We start from the raw sequence: 21,501 nt of genomic DNA, 5'->3' as shown, positions 1-21,501 counted from the left end.
TCACATGGCAAATGGAGTTGGGGACAGTAAACCCAGATGTGCTGACCTTTAAGATGCAATACAGGCACAGTATACTACTGTATTTGCTCCCCCTCCTCCCTCCCCCCCCCCCCCTTCCCGGTTGCTCCCTGATTGCTTACTTCCAGTTTCACGTGGTGTTCGATTGACCAGTCAGTTCATAACTCTGGTATTCATATCTTTGAGGCTGTGCTGTACCTCTAACCTTGTATGTGTGCAGAACTGGTGAACCGTATTCTACAGAATCCACACACTTGAGCCATATCTGAGCAGAAAATAAAGTCTAGGTATATAAAAATGTCCTTATTTGTCAGATCCCTCTTGTGACTATTGCAATGACAAATACTGCCCCTGTTGCATTCCATGTTGGTCAGGTATAATAGAATTGAGAGGTATTAGTATTGGTAGGTTGTATGCAGCTCATCATGTCTTACACCCTATCAATACTAAATACCTGAGGAATATGGAATGCAACAAAGGCAACCTCTTGTGATTGTGGCAAGACTTTCACTGAAGTGGAAGATGTTTCATAAGTTGGCATGTTGGCTGGGACATGTCACATCTAGCTGGCATGCTTCAGTAAGGAAAAAAACAGTATAGCATGCCTTTCACTTTACCGAGATCCCACTGACACAAACTGCTGCGCTCCCCTGTCACATTCAGTGAAAGCAATTTTAACATGGTTATATAAAATGGAAAGGAAATCTAAATTACATTCATAACTCATATTAAATTCTAGTTGGATTACTTATTAAATGAAAAATTACTCATCAGAACTGTCACAAGTGAAAAAAATATATATCTATGGATGAGTGAATTCCATTGATTGGTTTATGGACCCCAAGACCTCTAGATAGTATCTGAGTACTGGATTTTACATTTGGATCTCTGAATTAGCAGAAAGATATTTAAAATTGCAAGTGGGAAGATAGCTTCCTGATGACTATGCATCAGCTGGAACTTGTGTGCACTGCTTATTCTAGCAAGTTCAAAGAATATATTGTTCTCATGAAATGTTCCCCTGATATGCCAGTTTCAGACAGCAGTGTGTGAATAACTGGTCAGTTTTTCTACAAAACATATCCAGTTATATCAGGATTTCTACTGGACAGAGATCTCCAACTCCACGCTCAGGCTCTCCAAGTTTCTCAGGCTCTCCAAGCGCATGTGCTATAAGCATGCATATCTGTTTTAATAAGCTTCTTAAAGGACAATAACATGCCAACGCAGTCACACTTTTGATCAGAGGCTTCTGCTGGTGTAGAAATCTATCATATGGTTATTACTGTTGTTGTGCTCAAAGCACTGAGACATTGGATCCAAGGGGAAAAGAAGCAAGTAAGGACAAAACAGGAATTGGGAGGAGCACACTACAAGAATTGTGATCTGCACGTTCAGAAAAAAACAGTGGTCCAAAATCAGTGGCAGAAGTTGGCCTAACTATATTTTATGTAGCAGAACAAAAAAACAATGTTATAGTCAAACCTCTCTAACACCACAAATATGTCTCTTCTTCTTGAGCTTCAGACTCTTGAGAACTCACACTACTCAACCTGTGCAAACACTTTTATTCAACTTTTGAAATCAGAAACAAGACTTCATATAGAAGCATTCTTGCAGTCAGTGCAACATTTCAATATATAGCATGTGAATTGCTCCTCCTTTGGAAGATCCAAATACATCAGGTTTCACTGTTGCATTTCCAAAGTGACACATGAAAAATGAGGCAAATACTTTTGAAATCAGAATGAAATGTTTTATCACAGGGTATTTTATATAGAGATTTCCAGTGAGTGAGCACACAAGCAACAATATAGGTGATATTCATAACTTCTCCCTTTTAAGGAGCCTATAAATATTCTAAGTTACATTAACAGGAGTGTCATATGTAACACATGGGAGGTATTATGAATAATAAAGATAAGCAGCAAGATTTTTTAAAAAGTGGAAGCTTAAAGTCAGGCTGCTAACTCCATATTTAGGCACAGAAGTAAAGGACCTAATTTTCAATACTATCACCAACAGCTCATAGAATCATAGAAACATAGAGCTGGAAGGGAACTTCAGATGTCATCCAGTTTATCTCCTCATGCTGAGGCAGGATACCTAGACCATCCCTGACAGGAGGTCATCTAACTTGTTCTTAATAATCTCCCAGGATGGGATTTCCACAACCTCCAGCACTTAACTTATTTTATAGTTGAAAACTTTTCCTAATATCTAACCTAAATCTCCATTGCTGCAGATTAAGCCTATTACTTCTCGTCCTACCGTCATTGATCATTGTCCTCTTTGCAACAGCTCTCAACATATTTGAAGGCTGTTTTGAAGTCCTACCCTTTAGTCTTCTTTTCTCAAGACTAAATATCATGCTGGCTAGATTGGGGGAGGCATTTATTATGTTGTTTGACATCAATATGTCAAAATCATAGTAATTCATGTGAGATATGCCAGTCAGGTACCGTTAGAAAGGCTATAATGTGCTAAATAAGATGTTGATGTTTATGGTCATATGTTATATGTGTAATGGAAGTTATGGATATGATATATCTGTATTTCAAATTGTGCTGTGTCTGGGCAACACCCCGGACAGGATGCTTGCTTAATGGCCCATTGAGAAATTTACAGATACAAGGAGCCAGGGGGAGAAGCCAGGGATATACCTGATGAGTTACCAGGACTTACTCATGTGACTCTGGACTCCATTTATTCCTGTCAAATTCCAGAAGTGGCATGGCCAAGGCTAAAGGACATAAAAGACAGCAGCACAACATCCATTTTGTCTTTAGTCTGTCTTCAGACTTCCCCTACCTCTGGATCAACTCATCTACAACTGAACTGAAGCTGTGAAACAAAGGACTGAGACACATCCAGGTATTGGATGTATACCAGAGGGACTATACAAGCTTGCAAACTCCACAATTCTACTAGAAACCTGATATATATGGATTTTCAAATCATTTGTATGTATCTGATTGCTTTAATCCTTTAACATTTCTCTTATAGTTTGTTTCTTTCTTTTTATAATAAACCTTTAGTTTTAGTTACTAAAGGATTGGCTGGCAGCATGGTATTTTGGGTAACATCTAAACTTAAATTGATCTGGTACTGTCACTGACCCTTTGGGGTCAAGAGAAACCTTTTTGGTAAAGAGCATAGAGTTTTAAATAACTGATCTCTTTACTGGACCCAGTGGCCGATTGGGAGCCAGAGGCTGAAATGCAGTAAAGGAGGTTGTGCATATTTGTATTTTGGCTTCTTGATAACCAGTGTGGGGAATCAGAAGCATTGTTTGTGGCTGGTTGGGAAGTCTGACTTCAGTGTCACCCACCACTGTTGGGAGAATCTGCTCTCCTTTTACAGCCTGCCCTGACCATGGCATTTTCAGGCGACTACCCTAGGCATGGACGGGTCACACTAAATATGCCCAGTTTTTCTCATCTTTACTCATAGGTCAGGTTTTCTTAATCTTATATAATTTTTGTTGCTCTCCTCTGGACTATCTCCAATTTGTCCATGTCTTTCTTAAAGTGCAGCACCCAATATTGGAAACAGTAGTCCAGCTGATTCCTCACCAGTGTCTACTAGAGCAGAACAGTTACTTCCTGTGTCTTGCATATGTCGCTGCTGATAATACAACCCAGAATGATATTAGCCTTTGCTCATATTCAGTTTGTGATCCACTGTATCCAGATCCTTTTCAGCAGTACTACCACATAGCCAGTTATTCCTCATTTTCTATTTGTGCATTTGATTTTTCCTTCCTAAGTGTAGCATTTGCACTTGTCTTTATTATATTTCATCTTGTTGATTTCAGACCAATTCTCCAGTTAATCAGGGTCCTTTGGAATTCTAATCCCGTCTTCCTAACTGCTTGCAACTGCTCCATCTACAACATTTATAAGTATACTCTCCATTCCATTATCCTGTCATTAATGGAAATATTTAACAGTATTGGACCCAGGACATACCCATATGGGTACAGCCTCCCAATTTGATAGCAAATCAATGAAAACTTCTGTTTCAGTGCAGTTTTTTTAACCTCTTGTTCACCCACCTCATAATAATTTCACCCAGACCACATTTCCCTAGTTTGCTCATGAAACCATCAAGTGGGACAGTTTCAAAAGCTTTACTAAAATTGGGATAAATCATGTTTCCTGCTTCCCCACCATCCAATAAGGCAATAACCTTGTCAAAGAAGGAAATTAGGTTGGTTTGGCATGATTTGTTCTTGACAAATCCCTATTGTTTTTTAGTTATCACCCTATTATCCTCTAGGTACTTTCCAATTAATTGTTTAATTATTTGTTCCAATATCTTTCCAAGTATCAAACTTAGGCCCACTGGGCTATAATTACCTGTGTCTTCTTTGTTCCCCTTTATAAAGATAGATACTATATTTGCCCTTCTCCGGGACATCATCTGTCCTCCATGAGTTCTCAAACATAATGGTTCCAAAGTTTCTTCAGCTAGCTCCTTAAGTACTCTTGGGTGAATTTTGTCAGGCACTCCTGACTTGAGTACCTCTAACTTATCTAAATATTCTTGTTTGTTCTTTCCCTATTCTAGCTTGTATTTCTTCCCCCATTTTGTTAATATTAACTGTTATTAATATTAATATTAAGTCGCTATTAACTTTTTGGGGGAAGATTGAAGCAAAAAGACATTAAATACCTCAGCCTTCTTAATGTTGTCTGTTATTAGCTCTTCTTCACACTAACTAGTGACCTACACTTTTCTTTGTCTTTCTCTTGCTTTGATGTTCTTATAAACACATTTTCTTATTACTTTTTACATCCCTTGGTGGGTGCAAATCATTTTGTGCCTTAACTGATTTTAACCCTACATGCAATTCTTTTGTATTCATCCCTAGCAATTTGTCCATATTTCCATTTTTTGTAGATTCCTTTTTGATTTTCAGGTCACTAAAGAGCTCCTGATGCAGTCATTTTGGCCTCTTACTAGTCTATGGCAGTATGATGTAGTTTGTGATGTACAGCAGTTGGTTTGAATATTTGTAAGAAATTGTTAACATGGCAATGTCAGTGCCATGCATGTAACACATGTAAACAGTTAAAGGATGACACTTGCTACTGATGGCTTTATAATTACTATGAGCCAAATCTGAAAGTCTTTAGTGGGACAAGACTCTCATTTAAATCACTGGGAGCGTTCCTTGAGCAGAGACTGGTTAACAACTGAGTAATGACTGAAACCGTATAAAGGTATAGTAAAAGAAATATTCTAGATGATTATAGGGGGTCAGAGTGTGACTCACTCCTCTATGGGGGTACAATGGGGTCATAGGGGTAAGGAGTCTCCAACCCCTTGCACCACTATGCAGAGGCCAGTCACAAATACACTCCCTGCATTATCCTGAGTCTTAGTGACTCTCAGGACAGTTACTGGACCCCCCTCTCTACCAACCAGAGCAACATTTCAGTTCATAGTTGTTCCTAAAAGTATCATTACAAAAGAGTATATTGAACATTAATTAATTTGAATATTTTATTAATTAGTATTTATAAATAGCTGAATTTCTGTTAAACTCTTTAAAAAAGCAAGCCTATTTTAGCTAAACACAACTCTCAGGGGCATATTTTATCTGCACTCTGCTCAGAACTCCAGTTGACATTAATGGGAGTTCTTCATGCAGAATGAGGATTGGATACGAAATGTAAAATACGCTGAAACATTTAAAAGAGGGTTTTGACCTCAGTATTTTATCATCAAACTAGAGGATGGAGCAAATCATACATAGCTGACTTTCTTCTGGAGTATTTATTCTAAAAAGGATTTTGGTTCTGCCAAAACAATATATATGCTAATTTCTAAATTCTTCTCAGATTTCTTCTTAGTCCCTAAACTAGGTAAGTTCATGGAGGACAGGTCCATCGATGGCTATTAGCCAGGATAGGCAGGGATTGCTCTTTGCCAGAGGCTGGGAATGGCTGACGGGATGGATCACTTGGTGATTACCTGTTCTATTTATTCCCTCTGAAGCACCTGGTATCGGAAAACAGGATATTGGGCTAGATGGACCGTTGTAAGACCCAGTATGGTTGTTCTTATGTTTTGATATTCTTATTTATATATTAGGAAACATCAGTGGAATTGATAGTTAAATATCTCTATCACACAGTCTAAACATTTTCCTATTTCCTATTTGGGTTGGGTCTCTGTCCTGTCCTCAACAGAACTCATGGTCCACATATTCTCTTCTGAGAATTTGCCCGTATATCAAATTACTTTTGTTGCTGAGGTTTGCTTCAGCTATAGAGCTGGTTGATAATCAGAATTTCCATCCAGCAGAAATTCTGATATTTTGAAATTTGTTTTCATCCCAAATTGGGATGAAAAGTCAGTGTATTGAATTTTTTTGAAGAATGGAAAGTTCTGAAAAAATTGATTGATATTTATTATTTAAAACAAAATATTTCAAATATTCCAAAACAAAACATTCCATTGTGGATTGTCAATCCAAATTGAATCCCTTCATTTCAGTTAATTCAACATAAATATGTGTATACGTGAGTTCCCATGCTGCTTCAAGAGAATTATGATTCGGTTGACTCATGCAAAGCAGAGCAAAGAGTGCAGTGCATCATGGGAGATGTAGTCCTGCCAATTCATGGCATGGATGAGAATGGGGTCATGACGTACCCAACTGCAGCATCTATTAAGCACCGCGACAGCTAAGGATGACATAGAGTAGGTCCAGAGAACTCAAAATAAAATATTTAAGTTAATTTCAGAAGTTGAGATGTTCCAGCTCAGATCAATCTAACTAAATATTTTGTTTGGATTTTCTTGGTGGGTATTTTTTCTTAGCAAAATACAAATTTTCCCATAGAAAATTTTTATTTTGTGGAAGCTGCATTTTCTTTCGAAAAAGCATTTCAACAGAAAATTCCAAATCAACTTTATTTAGCTCATATTCTTTTTCACAGAAATACATTCCTGCTACTTTATCAGTTGGTTTGGTGGAAAGTCTCTGCCCCTCCCACACTAAAGTCTTGTAACCCATAAACAGAGCCGGTGGGAAAATGAAAATTTCAAAGTTATTTTCATTTCATGGTGTTCAAAACTGACCCTCTCTCATTTTTAATCCTTTTGAGAATTTTTAAAATATTTTTTTCAAAAATTTTATAACAAATGTTATCAAAATACTTATCAACATTTTTCATTTTCAGGAAATGAAAAAGTTCATTAATAATTTCCATAATGTTTTAAATATCAGCATCAGAAAAAGACGCAGTTTTTAATGAAAAACTAAGGTTTCGTTTGTTGTTTGTTTTTGTTTTTGACAAATGGTTCATTTTTGAACGAGTCATTTTCTATAAGAAAACTACTTGATGGAAAATTTTTCACCAGCTCTACTTGTGATACATCTCAGTACAGAATTAAAATAAATTAGTATCCTGAGGCATATATTTAATTGAGTCTAGTGAAAATTAAGAAAAACAATTTTATGGCATGACGACGATCACTGTGGATCCTAGAATCCTTGAATGTCACTTTTCTGAACTACTGTTCACAGTCATATCAGTAATCTTTCTTTAACTTATGCTTTTGTCTTTTGTTTGACATCTATACATATAAACACATAGCTCTCCAACATAGAACTCCAACATAGCTCTCCAACATAGCTCTCCAACATAGAACTCCAACAGTTCCGTAGAAAACAGTGAGATGAAAAAGCTTGCAGGTACTGCCATAACTAGCTTCCTCCTTTGGCTCAGAATTCACATATCCAGCACCACAACAAGTAACTTCTTACATTTGAAATGCCAATTATTATTTCTGGGTATACAACTATATATCTGCTTTAGTGACTGTCCTAAAGAACAGACTCAGTGGAACATTAAATACTTTTTCTATCTATATATGTATGTATATATGTGTATGTGGTTTGGAATGTTTGCTTTCAGAGCTGATCATACTTCTACAGTGCACTGTGCCTAATAGAGTAGAGAAAGATGGATTAAGTTTGGGTAAACACATTATTACATCTGAATGCAATTTGAATTTACAGTATGTTCAAAGTCTGTGTTCAAGCAATTTTAATTAATGGATTGATTCTAATTATTTGTGCTTGAAGCTCAATACTGTATGTCGAGTGAAAAGTAATTTGTACAAATTTATTTAGTCTTTTTAGTTCTTACCAGATGGAAGATTTTTTTAACAATAAACAATGGATTTTTTGCCAAATTCCATAAAGGTTTACATTTATATTGTGCAAATTAGAAAGAATTGAAGTTCGTGATTCTTCAGGTTTTTTCCCAGTTCTATGATATGTCAACTAATATAACCATTGTTTTGATTATTAATATTTAAATAATCTAGGTGACAGAGACATAGACAATGAATATAACTAAATAATAATAGTATATTTTTCTTGCAAATAAAAAACTGTATCATAAGAAATTTCAAACAGTTAGGTGTGATTTTATAAAATTGTTTTGCAAGTGTTTTTATCAGAGAAATTTGTTTTTCATCATGTCGCAACTTGTATTTCTTTTGTGTGTGTGTTTTTAAATAACCAGTTCATGGAATATTGCTTTGAATGGGGATTTTATTTGTTGCTAGTTGTGTCAAGACGTCAACAACAAAGGGTCATGTATGGCTAGGCTGTCTTAATGTACTCCAATACAAGGAAATGCCACCTGCTTTAGGAGAGAGGGGCATTGTTTAATACAGTTTTATCCCAATTTTAGATATATTGTTATGATAACACCTAGGTGCTATATGCGGGTGGTTTAGAAATGCCTTAGATATGTAGCTTTTAACATAATTGTCAAAATGCAGTAGTAATCTGACCTTTACATGTCTTCCTACTAATTTCTGGGTACAAATGGAGTTGTGGTTTTAATCTACTACTGCATAAATCATTAAATGATTTAGGACTAGATTATCTTTGAGTGCTCCCCTCTTTTTCACAGTTGAGATCAAGGCAGTATTTAAAGCGATTAGAAAAAAGTAGGGGTTCTGTGATAACCCCAGCCAAATAAAATTTTCATGCACTTGATACAGACAATTCACAAGTTATTTTATAAATATATCACAAAATTGCACACAATCTTAGCTCATTAAGCTATTTACACTTCTTTATTGTTGTTGTGTTTAAATGAGGCAACAGGCCTCACACAAATTGTTGAAACAAAATACGTCCTGTGAGTTTGGGGGATACGGGATCTGGGGGGGTTCAATGAATTTTAGTGGAGTCGGGGTCTCTCTGGAGATAGGGATCTGAAGGTGCAGTGATATTCACTAGGGTTGGAGTCTCTGGGCATATGGGGCTGAGGGTGCAGTGACATTCAGTGAGTCTGGGGTATCTCTGGGGCTAGGTTGGGGGTTTATTTGGAAAAAGGTGTAAAATGACTGTGTGGTTGGGGATCTCCCTCAAGAGTTGGGGATGAAATGACAGTGAATTGGGATCTCTCTTGGGGGTTGAAAGTGCAGTGACAATGAGGTTGAAGATATCTCTTTGGTTTCGGGTGTCTCTCTGGTGTTGGGGGTGAAGTGATGGTTGGGGGCTTATGGTTCTCTCTGGGGCAGAGAGAGACCCTGGGGCCCATTTCAAGAGTGCTCCCTCTACTGTCCTGTCTGCACTGCTCCCCACTTCTTTCCTCACTGCTATCTCAGCTCTGAGCCTGTTGCTATAAAGTGCTGGGTGGCTGATTTTGTACCCCCTGTGACTTCTTTTGGCCACTTCCAACCTTCTAGACTGCACCAGGCCAGATCTCTCCAGACTTACTACATCGGCTGCTCCCCAAGCTTGAATCTGCTCCCTCTAGGATTGGCTGATAGACCAATGCATGGGTGGTGCCTACCCATAGGGGAGTGGGGAGTGGTGCCTTGGGAGCTGTATGTGGTAGTACCACTGGTAGAAACTCTATGCCACTCAGTAATCCCCTCAAGCTTAAAAAAAATGTCCTGTGTCTGTGACACTCCACACACACACACACACACACATTTAACATTGGATCTAGGTAATGGGATAGAAGGGTTTCAAAGTAGGCAGCAGTGATCAAGGGCATAGAAAAAATCTTATGGAGGCAGATTGGAAAATATGGGATTGTTCTAATCAGAACGGAGAAAAAAAGGGAGGACATGATACAAGTAGATAAAATAATGAAAATTATAAAGAAGATACATCAGGAGTGTCAGAATTTTTAGAGTAACTGGACCTTTAACTCCCCTTCTCTGTGCTCAGGTCTCTAGCATTCACCTCTCTCTGGACAGAGACCCAAGTTCCTCTCCTTCTGACCAGGGATGTTTTAGGCTGCAGTCCACTTGCACTTCACTGAGATTATTCTAAGAAGATCTGACAAACTACTCTTTAGTTTCTCTCCAAGGACAATGTCAATGATTTACCAGTGACTCAAACAGTTCTTTCAAAGCAGAGTATATTTATGTAAAGAGAAAAGCCTACAGAGAAAACATCTAAAACAATAAAAGATCTAGACACATATTAAACATACCAAAAGTAGACCATCAACCCCAATGGGGCCTTGGCAAGCTCAAGCCCTTCTAACCTCTCAATAGGGCTGGGTTCCCCTTTGGACTAAAGGTCAGTCAATTTGTTGAAACTGTCTCAGTCCAAGCTTGCCCTTTGTATCTCTACATCTTTGTGTCTTGCCTCTACTCTGGGACTGTCTTGAACAAGGATATGCAAGCTGTCACAGGGGCTGGTGCTTCACAGGAGCTGTTTACAGTCTCAGTCACTTGCCCTAATCATCCCCCACTGTGTTTAGTTCCAGGAGGTGCTGTGGTAACTTCCCTCCCATGGAATAGAATACAATTCCCTAAAGCTTTTGCATGCAGTTACAATATCTGTCAACAAGAGCTTCTGTTCTCCCTCTCACATACAAAAAGAACAAAAGGACATTCAATGAAATTAAAAGGTGGCAGTTTCAAAACTATAAAAGAAAATACTTTTCCACACTACATGTAATTAGAATGTGGAACATCAAGATATCATGAAGCCAAGAATTTAGCAAGTTTCAAAACAGGATTGGACATTTATATGGATTAAAGTATCCAGAACTGTAATAATTAACTCACAAAGATTTTGTAAGGGATATTAAACTCAGGTTTTAGATTTTCAGATGATGTCTATAAACCTAATATGGGAGGCAAGTCTGTTTATGGCAGGCAGATTTGTTTACTACAGGATTTTTGCACCTTCCTCTGAAGAATTCAGTGCTGGCCACAGTCTGAGACAGAAAAATGGACTTGGTAGACTTCAGGGTGTGCTCCTGTGTGGCAGTTTCTATGTTCCTATCAGATAAGGAACTCAAGCCAACAGTCCCTAGATTTAAATTAGTAGTGCATTGCCACTGAGATACCCTCAGCTCTGAAATTTGCTTCTCCGATTATCTGAAACAGCTATGTTTGTTGATCTTTTCTTTTAGGGTTTCACCTAGGGGAAGGGGCTGGGTGGGTGGTGACTAATTATATTCTCCCAGAAAATTGGTAGTAAGCACATATACATTTTAAAATAAATGATGCCTACAGAAAAAGACAAGACTAATGCACTTCGCAGATGAATTACCCTGAAATTACCATGCATTTGTATTTGTTCCAAATAAAAAACACTTGAAGAAGTGACAAATTTATTAGCAATTACACAGTTGTGTCATTATCTAATGCTAGTACAAAATTGTTCGAAGTGCAGGGGTAAGAACACTTGATTCATCATTAGCCACTTTCTCAGTATTAAAAAAGAAATGGTGAAGGCCACGTAAATTTTTAGTAGTGCCATATAATAATGCAACTGGAAAATTGATTACTTCCAGGAAAGAGAAATTTTTTTATGTAAGTCATTAAAATATAATAATAGTTTGTGAGAGCACATTCTATTCTGACAGCAATAATAGGTGAATGATATTCAGGATGAAGGGAGTCATTATAAACAGTGATTATTGCACATATATATCTAGGATTTCACTTTTTTCTTTTTAAAGGGTAAGAGCTTCCCTCTGCCTTGCCCTAACCCTGTTGTTTGCAGAGCCTTTCAGGAAGCATTATAAGCTAGATTTCCAAAAGTGTTCAGTTTGTCAGGCAAGTCCAAACTGAACACAGTATGTACAGTGACCCTGATGTCCAGAAGACCTGTATATGGTTGCAAATTAATTAAAATAACATCCAAAGGAAGTATTAGGATGAGATACCCTACCCCTGCTCAGGCCCCTTTAAACCACATAAAAGAGCTGACATGAGGGGAAAAGGAGGGCTTAAAACCTCACCTCATTTTAAAAGTCCAATAGGATAGGACATACATCCACTGCCTTGGGGTGACAATTCCACAATCTACTAGATTTCACTGTCCATATATTTCCCTCTTATATGCAGCTTACGTTCTCCTTTTCTTAATTGAATCCATTTACTAATTATACTTCTCTGCTCCATATTAAATACTTCCACTCCATCCATGATGTTAACAACATTCTACTCATATATACAAACTCTCATCTTGTTCCCTTGCATATGTTGCTTAGGCAGTTAGGTCTTTTAATTTTTGTTCTTAAATTAATTACTCTAGGTCTCTGTTAATTTTTGTTGCTCTTCTCTGAACTCCCTGTTAATCTGTCAATAATTTTCTGATCATATAGTTTTGAGAATTTAACTCAATATTCCAGATTTACTGGATGGCAGCTGCTAAAACTCATTTTTTTCCCCATTTCTGAGGATAGCGGGTGGGGGCCAGGTGGTGCTGATCAGGGATAAGTTGAGGAGGAGGGCATTTTTTTCATTGTTTTTTGTTTTGAGTTGTTTATTGTAGTGAAAATAGCATGAGTCAGATCTTCAGCTGGTGTAATTTGGCATAGTTTTATTGGAGTCAATAGAGTGATGTTGATTTTACACATGCTGAGTTTCTGGATCATAACATTAGCTTTTTATCCAGTCCTCTCATTCCTCCCCATTTCACCAGGAACGTTCCAAAGTAATTGACAGTGAATGAATGTATTAATGAATTCACACACTAATTCCCACCATACTGGAATGCGTATCATTTAGACCTCCTAATTACTGTATTATCATTTTTTCCAAGGGTTCTCATACCAAATTTCTGTTAACACCAGTAGTGTCAGTTCTTCACAGTTGCCCATCATTCTGCTCCATACTTTTCTCCTTAAAGACAGATTGTAAAAGCAGCAACACATAACCATTCCGAATACATTTGTTTTATATTTCTCTCCCTTATTAGCAGGCTTTCTTTCTCTCTTTTTTAAAAATTTCCCTTTTCAATATTTGCAAATCTTATTCCTCTTATTACTTTTAGCTATCATTATTTTCTGCTGCCTTAATCTTTACCCTAGAGGTCATTAAGTGATTCTGTGTATTATTATTAGATTCCCTTCCCTTATCCATTTCCAGTAAAAGTCACATTTTATCATGAGATTTTTGAGCAATGTCTCTGGAAAACACATTGCCTGCTTCTTGCATTTGTATCTCTTGAGCAACTGTAGTCTGTTGTACCTTAACGATTGTCTTTTTTAATGCTCATGGATTGTAAAAATATAATTTCAGTACACAATATTCACTCCTTTTTATCAATACTTCCACATTTGCTTCCTTCAAATCTAATGTGATTATATACCCGTGTATTATTTCTTACGTGGATCCTATTTTGGGATAAAAAGAGGTGGATAGCTTTTCTAATTTTTGAGGGCCAGAAGGAATCAATAGTCATTAATCATCCAATGCATATCTGTGCTATATATCCCTTAAATAACTTGAAATTCCAATACAGTCCTCAGTACACCACAAACTCAAAGGGCCAAAACAGCACTGGAGAATTATTGTGTTAAATGCTGTACAAATACATAAGAAGACACAGTCCCTGGCCCTAAATGGTCACAATTTACTTTTACAAATTGTTAACACAGTATAGACAGTGATTTATACAAATATGATAATTAGTAAAGACATTTTTTCCCTTACAGAGTTACAGAGTAGTTCCTGTGGCAATCCAGGAGTTCCACCAAAGGGTATCTTGTCTGGTACGAAATTTGATGTTGGTGATAAAATCCGATACAGCTGTGTAACTGGATACATTTTGGATGGGCACCCCCAGCTTACCTGTATAGCTAACTCAGCGAACACAGCATCATGGGATTTCCCAGTTCCTATCTGCAGAGGTAAGAAATGTTAAGATAATCTTTCTTTAAGTATTTAATGAACATTTATAACTTGAAGCAACTTGAAATTTCTGTAAGATAAATCTAACAACTTTTGGATTGTGACTACAGAAAGGCCTTTCTGAATTTTTATCATCAGCACCTCCCAGTTGTTCTTTCAGTTCTGTATTTGAAATCTAGTTCTCCCCCCTTTTACACTAGATGAAAATAACAGAATTCTGAACTAAATACTTAGGGTCAGATTGACAACATGACTGATGTGGCCACATGGGGAAATAACCAGGAGAATCCAGGAGTGGGCTGGGACTCAATGGCATTGCTACTTCCCTAGGTGGATATGAGGTGGGTATGGGTACTGCGCTAGCATGAGGGAAGAAGTAAACCATGCCCTATAAAAAGATTCAGCAACTGGAATTGTGACCACAACCATTTACTTATGAAGGGTGAAGGCTGAACATTACATAGGGGGTTAGTCATAAAATCTCAGTCTAGTTTTTAATATTTGGAAAATTGTCATCAATTGAAAAGTACAGTTTAGAGAATAATTTTCCAATATATATATTCTATAGAAGAATAAATTAGCTCATAACAAAAATAAACAATAGGACAGGATTGCACATTGGGTAAAAATAATTGTTTCATGAGAGAGTTTCCTGAAGAAGCTAATGAACTTATTTATTTATTTATTTTTATCAGTCATTGTTATGCTACACTTACACTGACTAAGAATCAACATTTCTTCAGATCTGCTTCATCAAGTATTTGGTCACACTCTTTTGAAGATATTTGTGCTTCAAGCGCCAATGTTGCACCTAATGAAGTTAATGGGACTTTTACCTTTGACTTCTATAAGAGCAATTTATCACATAACTTATCAATTAGCTACCTCTACTAAATGAAGTTCAAAGTTAGAAAATGAAAAAATATTTACTTTCTGTCACCTTACATGTCTGTTACTTTTACTCATGCAAACGGATCCATTGCTGACATCGGTAAAGTAAACTGGATTTGGCCTTTGTTCTTAGCTACTTTGTTGCAACATGAGAAATATCATGTGTAGATTGCAATCTGGTGGACATACACTGGAGGTCTCATGCTGCCACCAGTAAAATATCATTGGAGCTCCTAACAAATGTGGATGACTTTCTAGCACAAAGTGTATTGCAACCAGCTCAGGGTAATGTTATATTAGACCTCATTCTGGTAGATAAAGATTAATGGATCACAGGGCTAAGAATAGATGACTTCCCAGGTGCAGATGATTATGACTTAATTTAATTTATACCGATACAGAATATAAAGCCAGTCAGTAATCTGTTGCTTTAAAAAGACCCATTCCTAGAGCTATAAAGAATCAGAAGCAAAACTGAATGGGAAGAAAAAAGCTAAAGTCATGCCAACATTTAACATGGTAAACGGGATGACCATGGTAACTATAGACTGGTCAATCATGGAAATCATGAAATGGTGGATATGGGACACAATCATTAAAGAATTCATAGTTATATAATTTCAATTTAATTTTTTATATGGAAAATAGATGTTGTGAGACAAATTTGATATTGTTTTATGATGAGATCACAACTTGGGTTGATAAAGGTAATTTTCTTGACATAATATACTCAGACTTTTTAAAGCATTTGACTCAGTCCCTCATTACATTCTGATAAATAAATTGTCACTATATTAAATCAGTGTAACTCATATTAAATGGATTAAAAACTGGTACCTGATAGATTACCAAAAAAAAAAAAAAGGATTTGTAAGTGGGGAAATGTCATCCAATTGAGTGTTTCTAGTGGTGTCATGATCTCAGTCCAATACTATTAAATATCTTTATCAATGATCTAGAAGAAAATATAAAACCATTACTGCTAAAATTTCCAAATGATATAAAAACTGATGGAGTGATAAATAATGGTGAGGGAAGGTCACTTATAATGGTCAACCTGTATCACTTGGGAAGATGGGCTCATTTGTAGATCAGATTAGAACATTTTCACTGAAGCTGAAATGTTTAGTAGAATCATATCAGTTTCCACAAAACTCTCATCAGGAAGGTTTTTAAGAGAATGAGATAATCTGTAGATAGATGGTTAGGCTACTGGCCTGGTGTGTGAAGATCCAAGTTCAAGCCCCAGATATATCTGATTTGGAATGATTTGTGATTTTAAAAAAATAATAATAAAGCTTCTCTGAGTCAGGCAGAGCCGGGACTTGAACTTGGTGTTCTGACATTCCAGGCCAATACTGTAACCAGCAACCCTGCCCCTCCCCCCCCACACACACCTTAAAACAATTCTATTTTAATTAAAATGTGCAAAAGATTCTATTTTTGTTCAACAAATTTTTAAACCTCAAAAGTTGCCACAAAATGCAACTGTCATCCTCCAGTCAGTTCTACTTATTTGAACAAAATGTGTTTTAACAAATACAAGGTCAAACATCTAGACAAAAAGAATGTAAAAATGTAAAAAAAGAAACTTACAGTATGGGGGCTGTGTTCTGGAATGCAGTGACACCAAAAAAGGTTTAGAGGTTATGATAGATAATCAGTTGAGATCCCTATGCAATGCTGTAGCTAAGACCACAAATGTAATCCTCAAACATATAAGCAGGAGAATAGCAAGTAGGAAGAAGGTGATGGTAGTACCTCTGTATATGTCATTGGTAAGACCATTATTGGAGTTCTGGTGTCCTTACTTCAAAAAATATATTAAAAAATTACAAAAAACAATTCAGAGAAGAACTGCAAGAATGATCTGAGGTCTGGAAAATATGCCTGTCAGTGAGAGACTAAAGAATCTCAATTTATGTAGTTTATCCAAACAAAAAAAGTTGAGGTGATTCGATGATGATCTACAAATACATATATAGAGAAGAGATTTCTGAGAACAGAAAGCTCATTAATATGGGGGGGAGGGAAACAAGATCTAGTGGTTAGAAACTGAAGCTAGACAAATTCAGACTAGAAAAAGTGCACACAGTTTTAACAGTGAAAGTAATTAACCATTGGGACACCTAAGTGTGGAATGTGATTGTTTTTCTGTCACTTTGAGTCTTTAAATCAAGACTATGTGTCTTTCTAAAAGATATCCGATAGCTCAAATAAAAGTCATGAGCTTAATGTAGAGATTATTGGGCAAGGTTCTTTGACCTGGGTTGTGCAGGAGGTCAGATAAAGTGATTATAATGGTTCCTTCTGGTCTTAAAATATATGAATCTGTGTTCCAAAAAACAAATACTTAAGCTTACATTTGCTATAATAGCCTTTGGTACATGTCTTTTAAAAGGATCCTCATCACTTTGTACAATGCTTTAATTATCCAATATATAACTTTGCGGGAGGTTGCTCAGAGTGATTACCCTCTAATGAGCTTCCTGTTGCTTTCCCTCTTCTGGTGGAGACTTTCCTTGATTAAACCCTCATCTTTAAGCGAGTTTCACTGATAAGTGTCTTATCACTCCCCACCAATGGCCTTTATATTAAGAAGGCTTTTGAAAGGAGTATTCTGCAGTGAGTGAGTGTATGTATGTATGTACTGGAAGCCCAAGGAGGAATTCCTTTCAATTCTGGGGAATGTCTGATGAATACGTGGTGATGATCTCTTCCAGATAAATTAACTATTGTTGTTCTCTTTGATTTTGATTAGTTGGAGTGCAGAAAGTCAAAGTACTTTCCACTCCAGCAGTTACTGAATTTCATTGTCTGCTTCACAATTACATTTATACCATAATATAAATAGCTCAAACAAAAACAGAAATAAAACAAACAAAATCCCTGCAGTCATTTTTAGCACACTGGGAATGTGTTAGATAATTTGTAGAATATTTGGATTCCCGGGGACTAGATCCTTGTAGAAAGATATTCTCTGGCTCTTGTCATTCACAACTGGTAAATTCCAAGGATTTATGTTTTTAGGTCATTTCAGTGAATAATCCTCCCACTGGGAGTGCAATCCTGCAATCCACCCCCTGTGGGTGGGCCCTTTCATCCAGGCTGATCTCATTTGATGTCACCAGGGCTCCAATTTGGTACAAAAGTCTAACCATGAGATCCAAAATGCAGTATTGTGGCCTATGTTTTTAGGAATGACATCATTACATATTTTTAAATGCTATATTTTTGTTGCCAAATGTTTTCTGGAGATTCCAACAGGCTCCATCGGATTCCTCTGATTCAGCATTTCTTTTTTTTTCTTTTTTCTTTTTGTTTTGATTGTTTGGTTAGACTCTGTTAGTCTCTTTTGGCTTCTGCTGGTAGCAGAATAGACTCACTGCTTTATTTCAAAATCCAGTTGCCAACAGGAACCGCATAATGATCCACTGAAAATTTTCACCTGCAATTTTCACTAGGCGGTCAGACATTCATTAAAAAAAATGTAATTTTTATTGGATTTGCTAAAAGTCCAAAAATATGTTAATAAAACAATTTGGATTTATTGTGTTGTGAAGTGGTCAATTATACTGTGCACAATCCATGACCAGTTTTTAAATAAAGCCTTCTTCCTTGACATATTAATTTTGATAAGGATGGTTTTAATGGTGAAACATGACTGCAGTTTTATCATATTGCCTTCTATTTCTGAAAAAATGTAGAAATCACAAGCTGCAACATATTGCAGGAAGATAGGAATAATTCACAGAATAATAAATAAGGTCAAAATTATGTATAATATTGTCATTCTATAAAGATTATATTAATTGAACAATTTGATAATCAGGGATAATATTCTGACTTTTAAATTTTAAAAGGTTGTTCTATTCTAGGATAAAAGAAGCAATTATACTATGGAAACCTTTATACTAATGCTGTTATATTTTGTTTAATTTGGAAATGAATTTTAATTGGGGAAAAAAGTGTAAAGAAAATAATTTAATTTTCATTCTCAGAGATTTTACAAAAATGTTTTAACCCAAAGGTGTTGTGTCATTTAAAAAATCTCAGTTTGCACATGCTCAGTATAGATGTGTTCAGAGTTTCTCAGCTGAATTCTAAAGGAGACTGGGATTTTGACAAAGAGCACAGAATGGGTCAGGGAAGACTGGAATGAGCAGCTGTGCGGGAAAAGGTACAGGAACAGGCTGGAAGGTACACAGGAAGGAGGAGTCAGGCTTGGGCAGAACAGGAGAATGGAAAAGATTCCTGAGTCTCACGATTACTCTGCTGTCCGCAAATATCTGTGAAATCTATTGGCAGAGTGCTTGGTCCATCCAGCTTTAGTTCTTGTCCACCTGCAGAATAACAACTTACTACTACTATCTCTGCAGTCACTCTGTTATCTCAAATTGCAGAGGCCTATATGGTCGATCTAAAGGTTCTAACTCTGCTGATGAAACGTAGTAGTCAGTATGATTCCACATCATGGAATTTCTGTTTCTGCAGTTTGCTTCTAGTAATTACACAAAAAATATATTTAGTATGTTAAGTTTACAAAGTGAAATACTCAAAAGTTAGGTGATGTCAGAATTAAGGTTACCCATATTACCCATACCCATAATTCGACCTCTTTGTGCATATGCATTATGATACAGATTTTTGTGATCACATGCTATTTTTTTCCACAGTATCCCTGCCTCATTCAGTGCACTAGCTGGATGGAACATAAGGAATCAGGGCTGTGCAGTTAATGACATGGTCATCTGTAAAATACTACCTCATTTTTTGCAGAGGTTGGAAGGTGTGTAGTGAATGAGGCAAGGGATTGCAGGAAGAGGAAGGATGACCATCCTGGAGAACTAAATTCTATCCTTGCCTCTTCCAGGGTTCTGCTCAGCATTACAAGCCTCAGGGCCAGATTTTCAAAGGTATTTAGGCATATAAAAATGCAAATAGGCACCTAATGGAATTTTCAAAGATACTTAAGAAGATTAGGCATCTAGCTCCCATTGAAATCAATACCTACATTACAGTGAAAATAGGACTTATCTGTCTAAATGACTTAAGGCCTTGCAACACTGAATGGAACAATGTCCAAATATCTTTAAAACTCTGGTTTTAAACTAAACTTTTCACAGGTTGTGTTCCTCATTTTATGAATGCCTAACTTGAAAACCCAGGACCCAGCAATCACAGCTGCAAGTGAAGTCACTGGGATCTGGGTTTTGAACATGTAAATGCTATAAAATACTAACTGGTGGTCTGTCACACTGGAGAAGAGAGTCTAATTTAGATGTAAGGGGAACCATGGAAAGAAATACAAATAATAGGGAATTTTTAGTTACATATATAAACATTCATCGATATTCGAGAAGCATTGGAATATGAACAAGCAAAGAGTCAGTATCCAACTGAAACACACCACTATGGATGCTGGTCCTTTAAAATACTCAAGCATCCAAGAAGCAACAGGGCCTTTATCTCATTCAGGAGAGATGGCTTGTTTATTTATTTATTTAATCTGACATTATGTGGCCACCCAAGACCGTCCAACAGCGAAATTGTAGTATCAATCCTGCCCTATCATCAGATATGGCAATTTGGCTCACAAAAATGACATCGGAGGTTACAGGATGCTCGTTAAATTCCCTCTAGCATCTTAATGGGGAAACAATTCTTCAGTCCTAAGAAGGTGTTCCATAGCTAAGCTCTTTAATGGAGCTGTCAGCCAACTGAGAAAGAGAGGTTATGTGTCCTGCATTTACCTCCCAACATGCAAAAATACTGTGAAGCTGTGGAGACTTCAGGAAGGAGAGTTGTTCCTCCCATTAAAAGCAAAACACTGATGGCTGAGCAAAAGATTCCCTTCTAATCTGTGTAGATATTGTCTTTTTCTCTTTACACACAAAAATAATCTGAAGAGACCATTTGAGCACAGTAGTATCCCAAACAACCATGCTTACTAATAAAGCTGGTTGGGAATTTTCTGGCAGAATATAGAACACAGTGAGCACCAAATTTTAAAGGGATACTAATCTACTCCTATATGCTATGGTAGGAAAATTATTTTGTTATAGAGATTTCTGCAGGTTGCCCTTCTCAGGAAGAGAGGTGGAATGGATCCCACACAGAGGGAATTACAGAAGCATAGAATTAACTCACTGTCATCTAATCTTTCCTAGTAATAAGAACTACTTTGAGGAAGGCTTTTTGTCCTTCAGAAACTACATAACCCTTCCCTGATAGGAGAATCTTAGAATAGAAATACTTAGGCAGCTTAGCAGAAGGTAGTGTACCAGTTATTTTACACACACACACACACACACACACACACACACTGATGTCTTTTGGACATCTTTTAAGATTGCCCAATGATAGGCTACCTAAACAAACATTTCTTTTGCAACCTTTAGAGGCTGACCTAAAGGCAGAATGCACATCACAATAATGGCT

At 36.8% G+C, this 21,501-nt stretch overlaps 1 protein-coding gene across 3 annotated transcripts in view; it reads left to right on the top strand.

The window, feature by feature from the left end:
• CSMD3 (CUB and Sushi multiple domains 3) overlaps positions 1 to 21,501 on the top strand; it is a 1,042,296-nt gene that overhangs the window by 224,706 nt on the left and 796,089 nt on the right. For all 3 annotated transcript variants that reach the window (XM_067537409.1, XM_067537408.1, XM_067537407.1), the window contains exon 4: positions 13,974 to 14,168. In XM_067537409.1, the coding sequence (XP_067393510.1) occupies positions 13,974 to 14,168 (195 nt within the window). The remainder of the gene's footprint in view (positions 1 to 13,973; positions 14,169 to 21,501) is intronic.

The sequence above is a fragment of the Emydura macquarii genome, unplaced genomic scaffold, assembly GCF_026122565.2.
Source record: "Emydura macquarii macquarii isolate MOO-44397 ecotype Brisbane River unplaced genomic scaffold, CSIRO-AGI_Emac_v2 contig_383, whole genome shotgun sequence".
In the NCBI taxonomy this organism is placed as follows: domain Eukaryota; kingdom Metazoa; phylum Chordata; order Testudines; family Chelidae; genus Emydura; species Emydura macquarii.
This window is presented reverse-complemented; position numbering and strand designations above follow the sequence as displayed.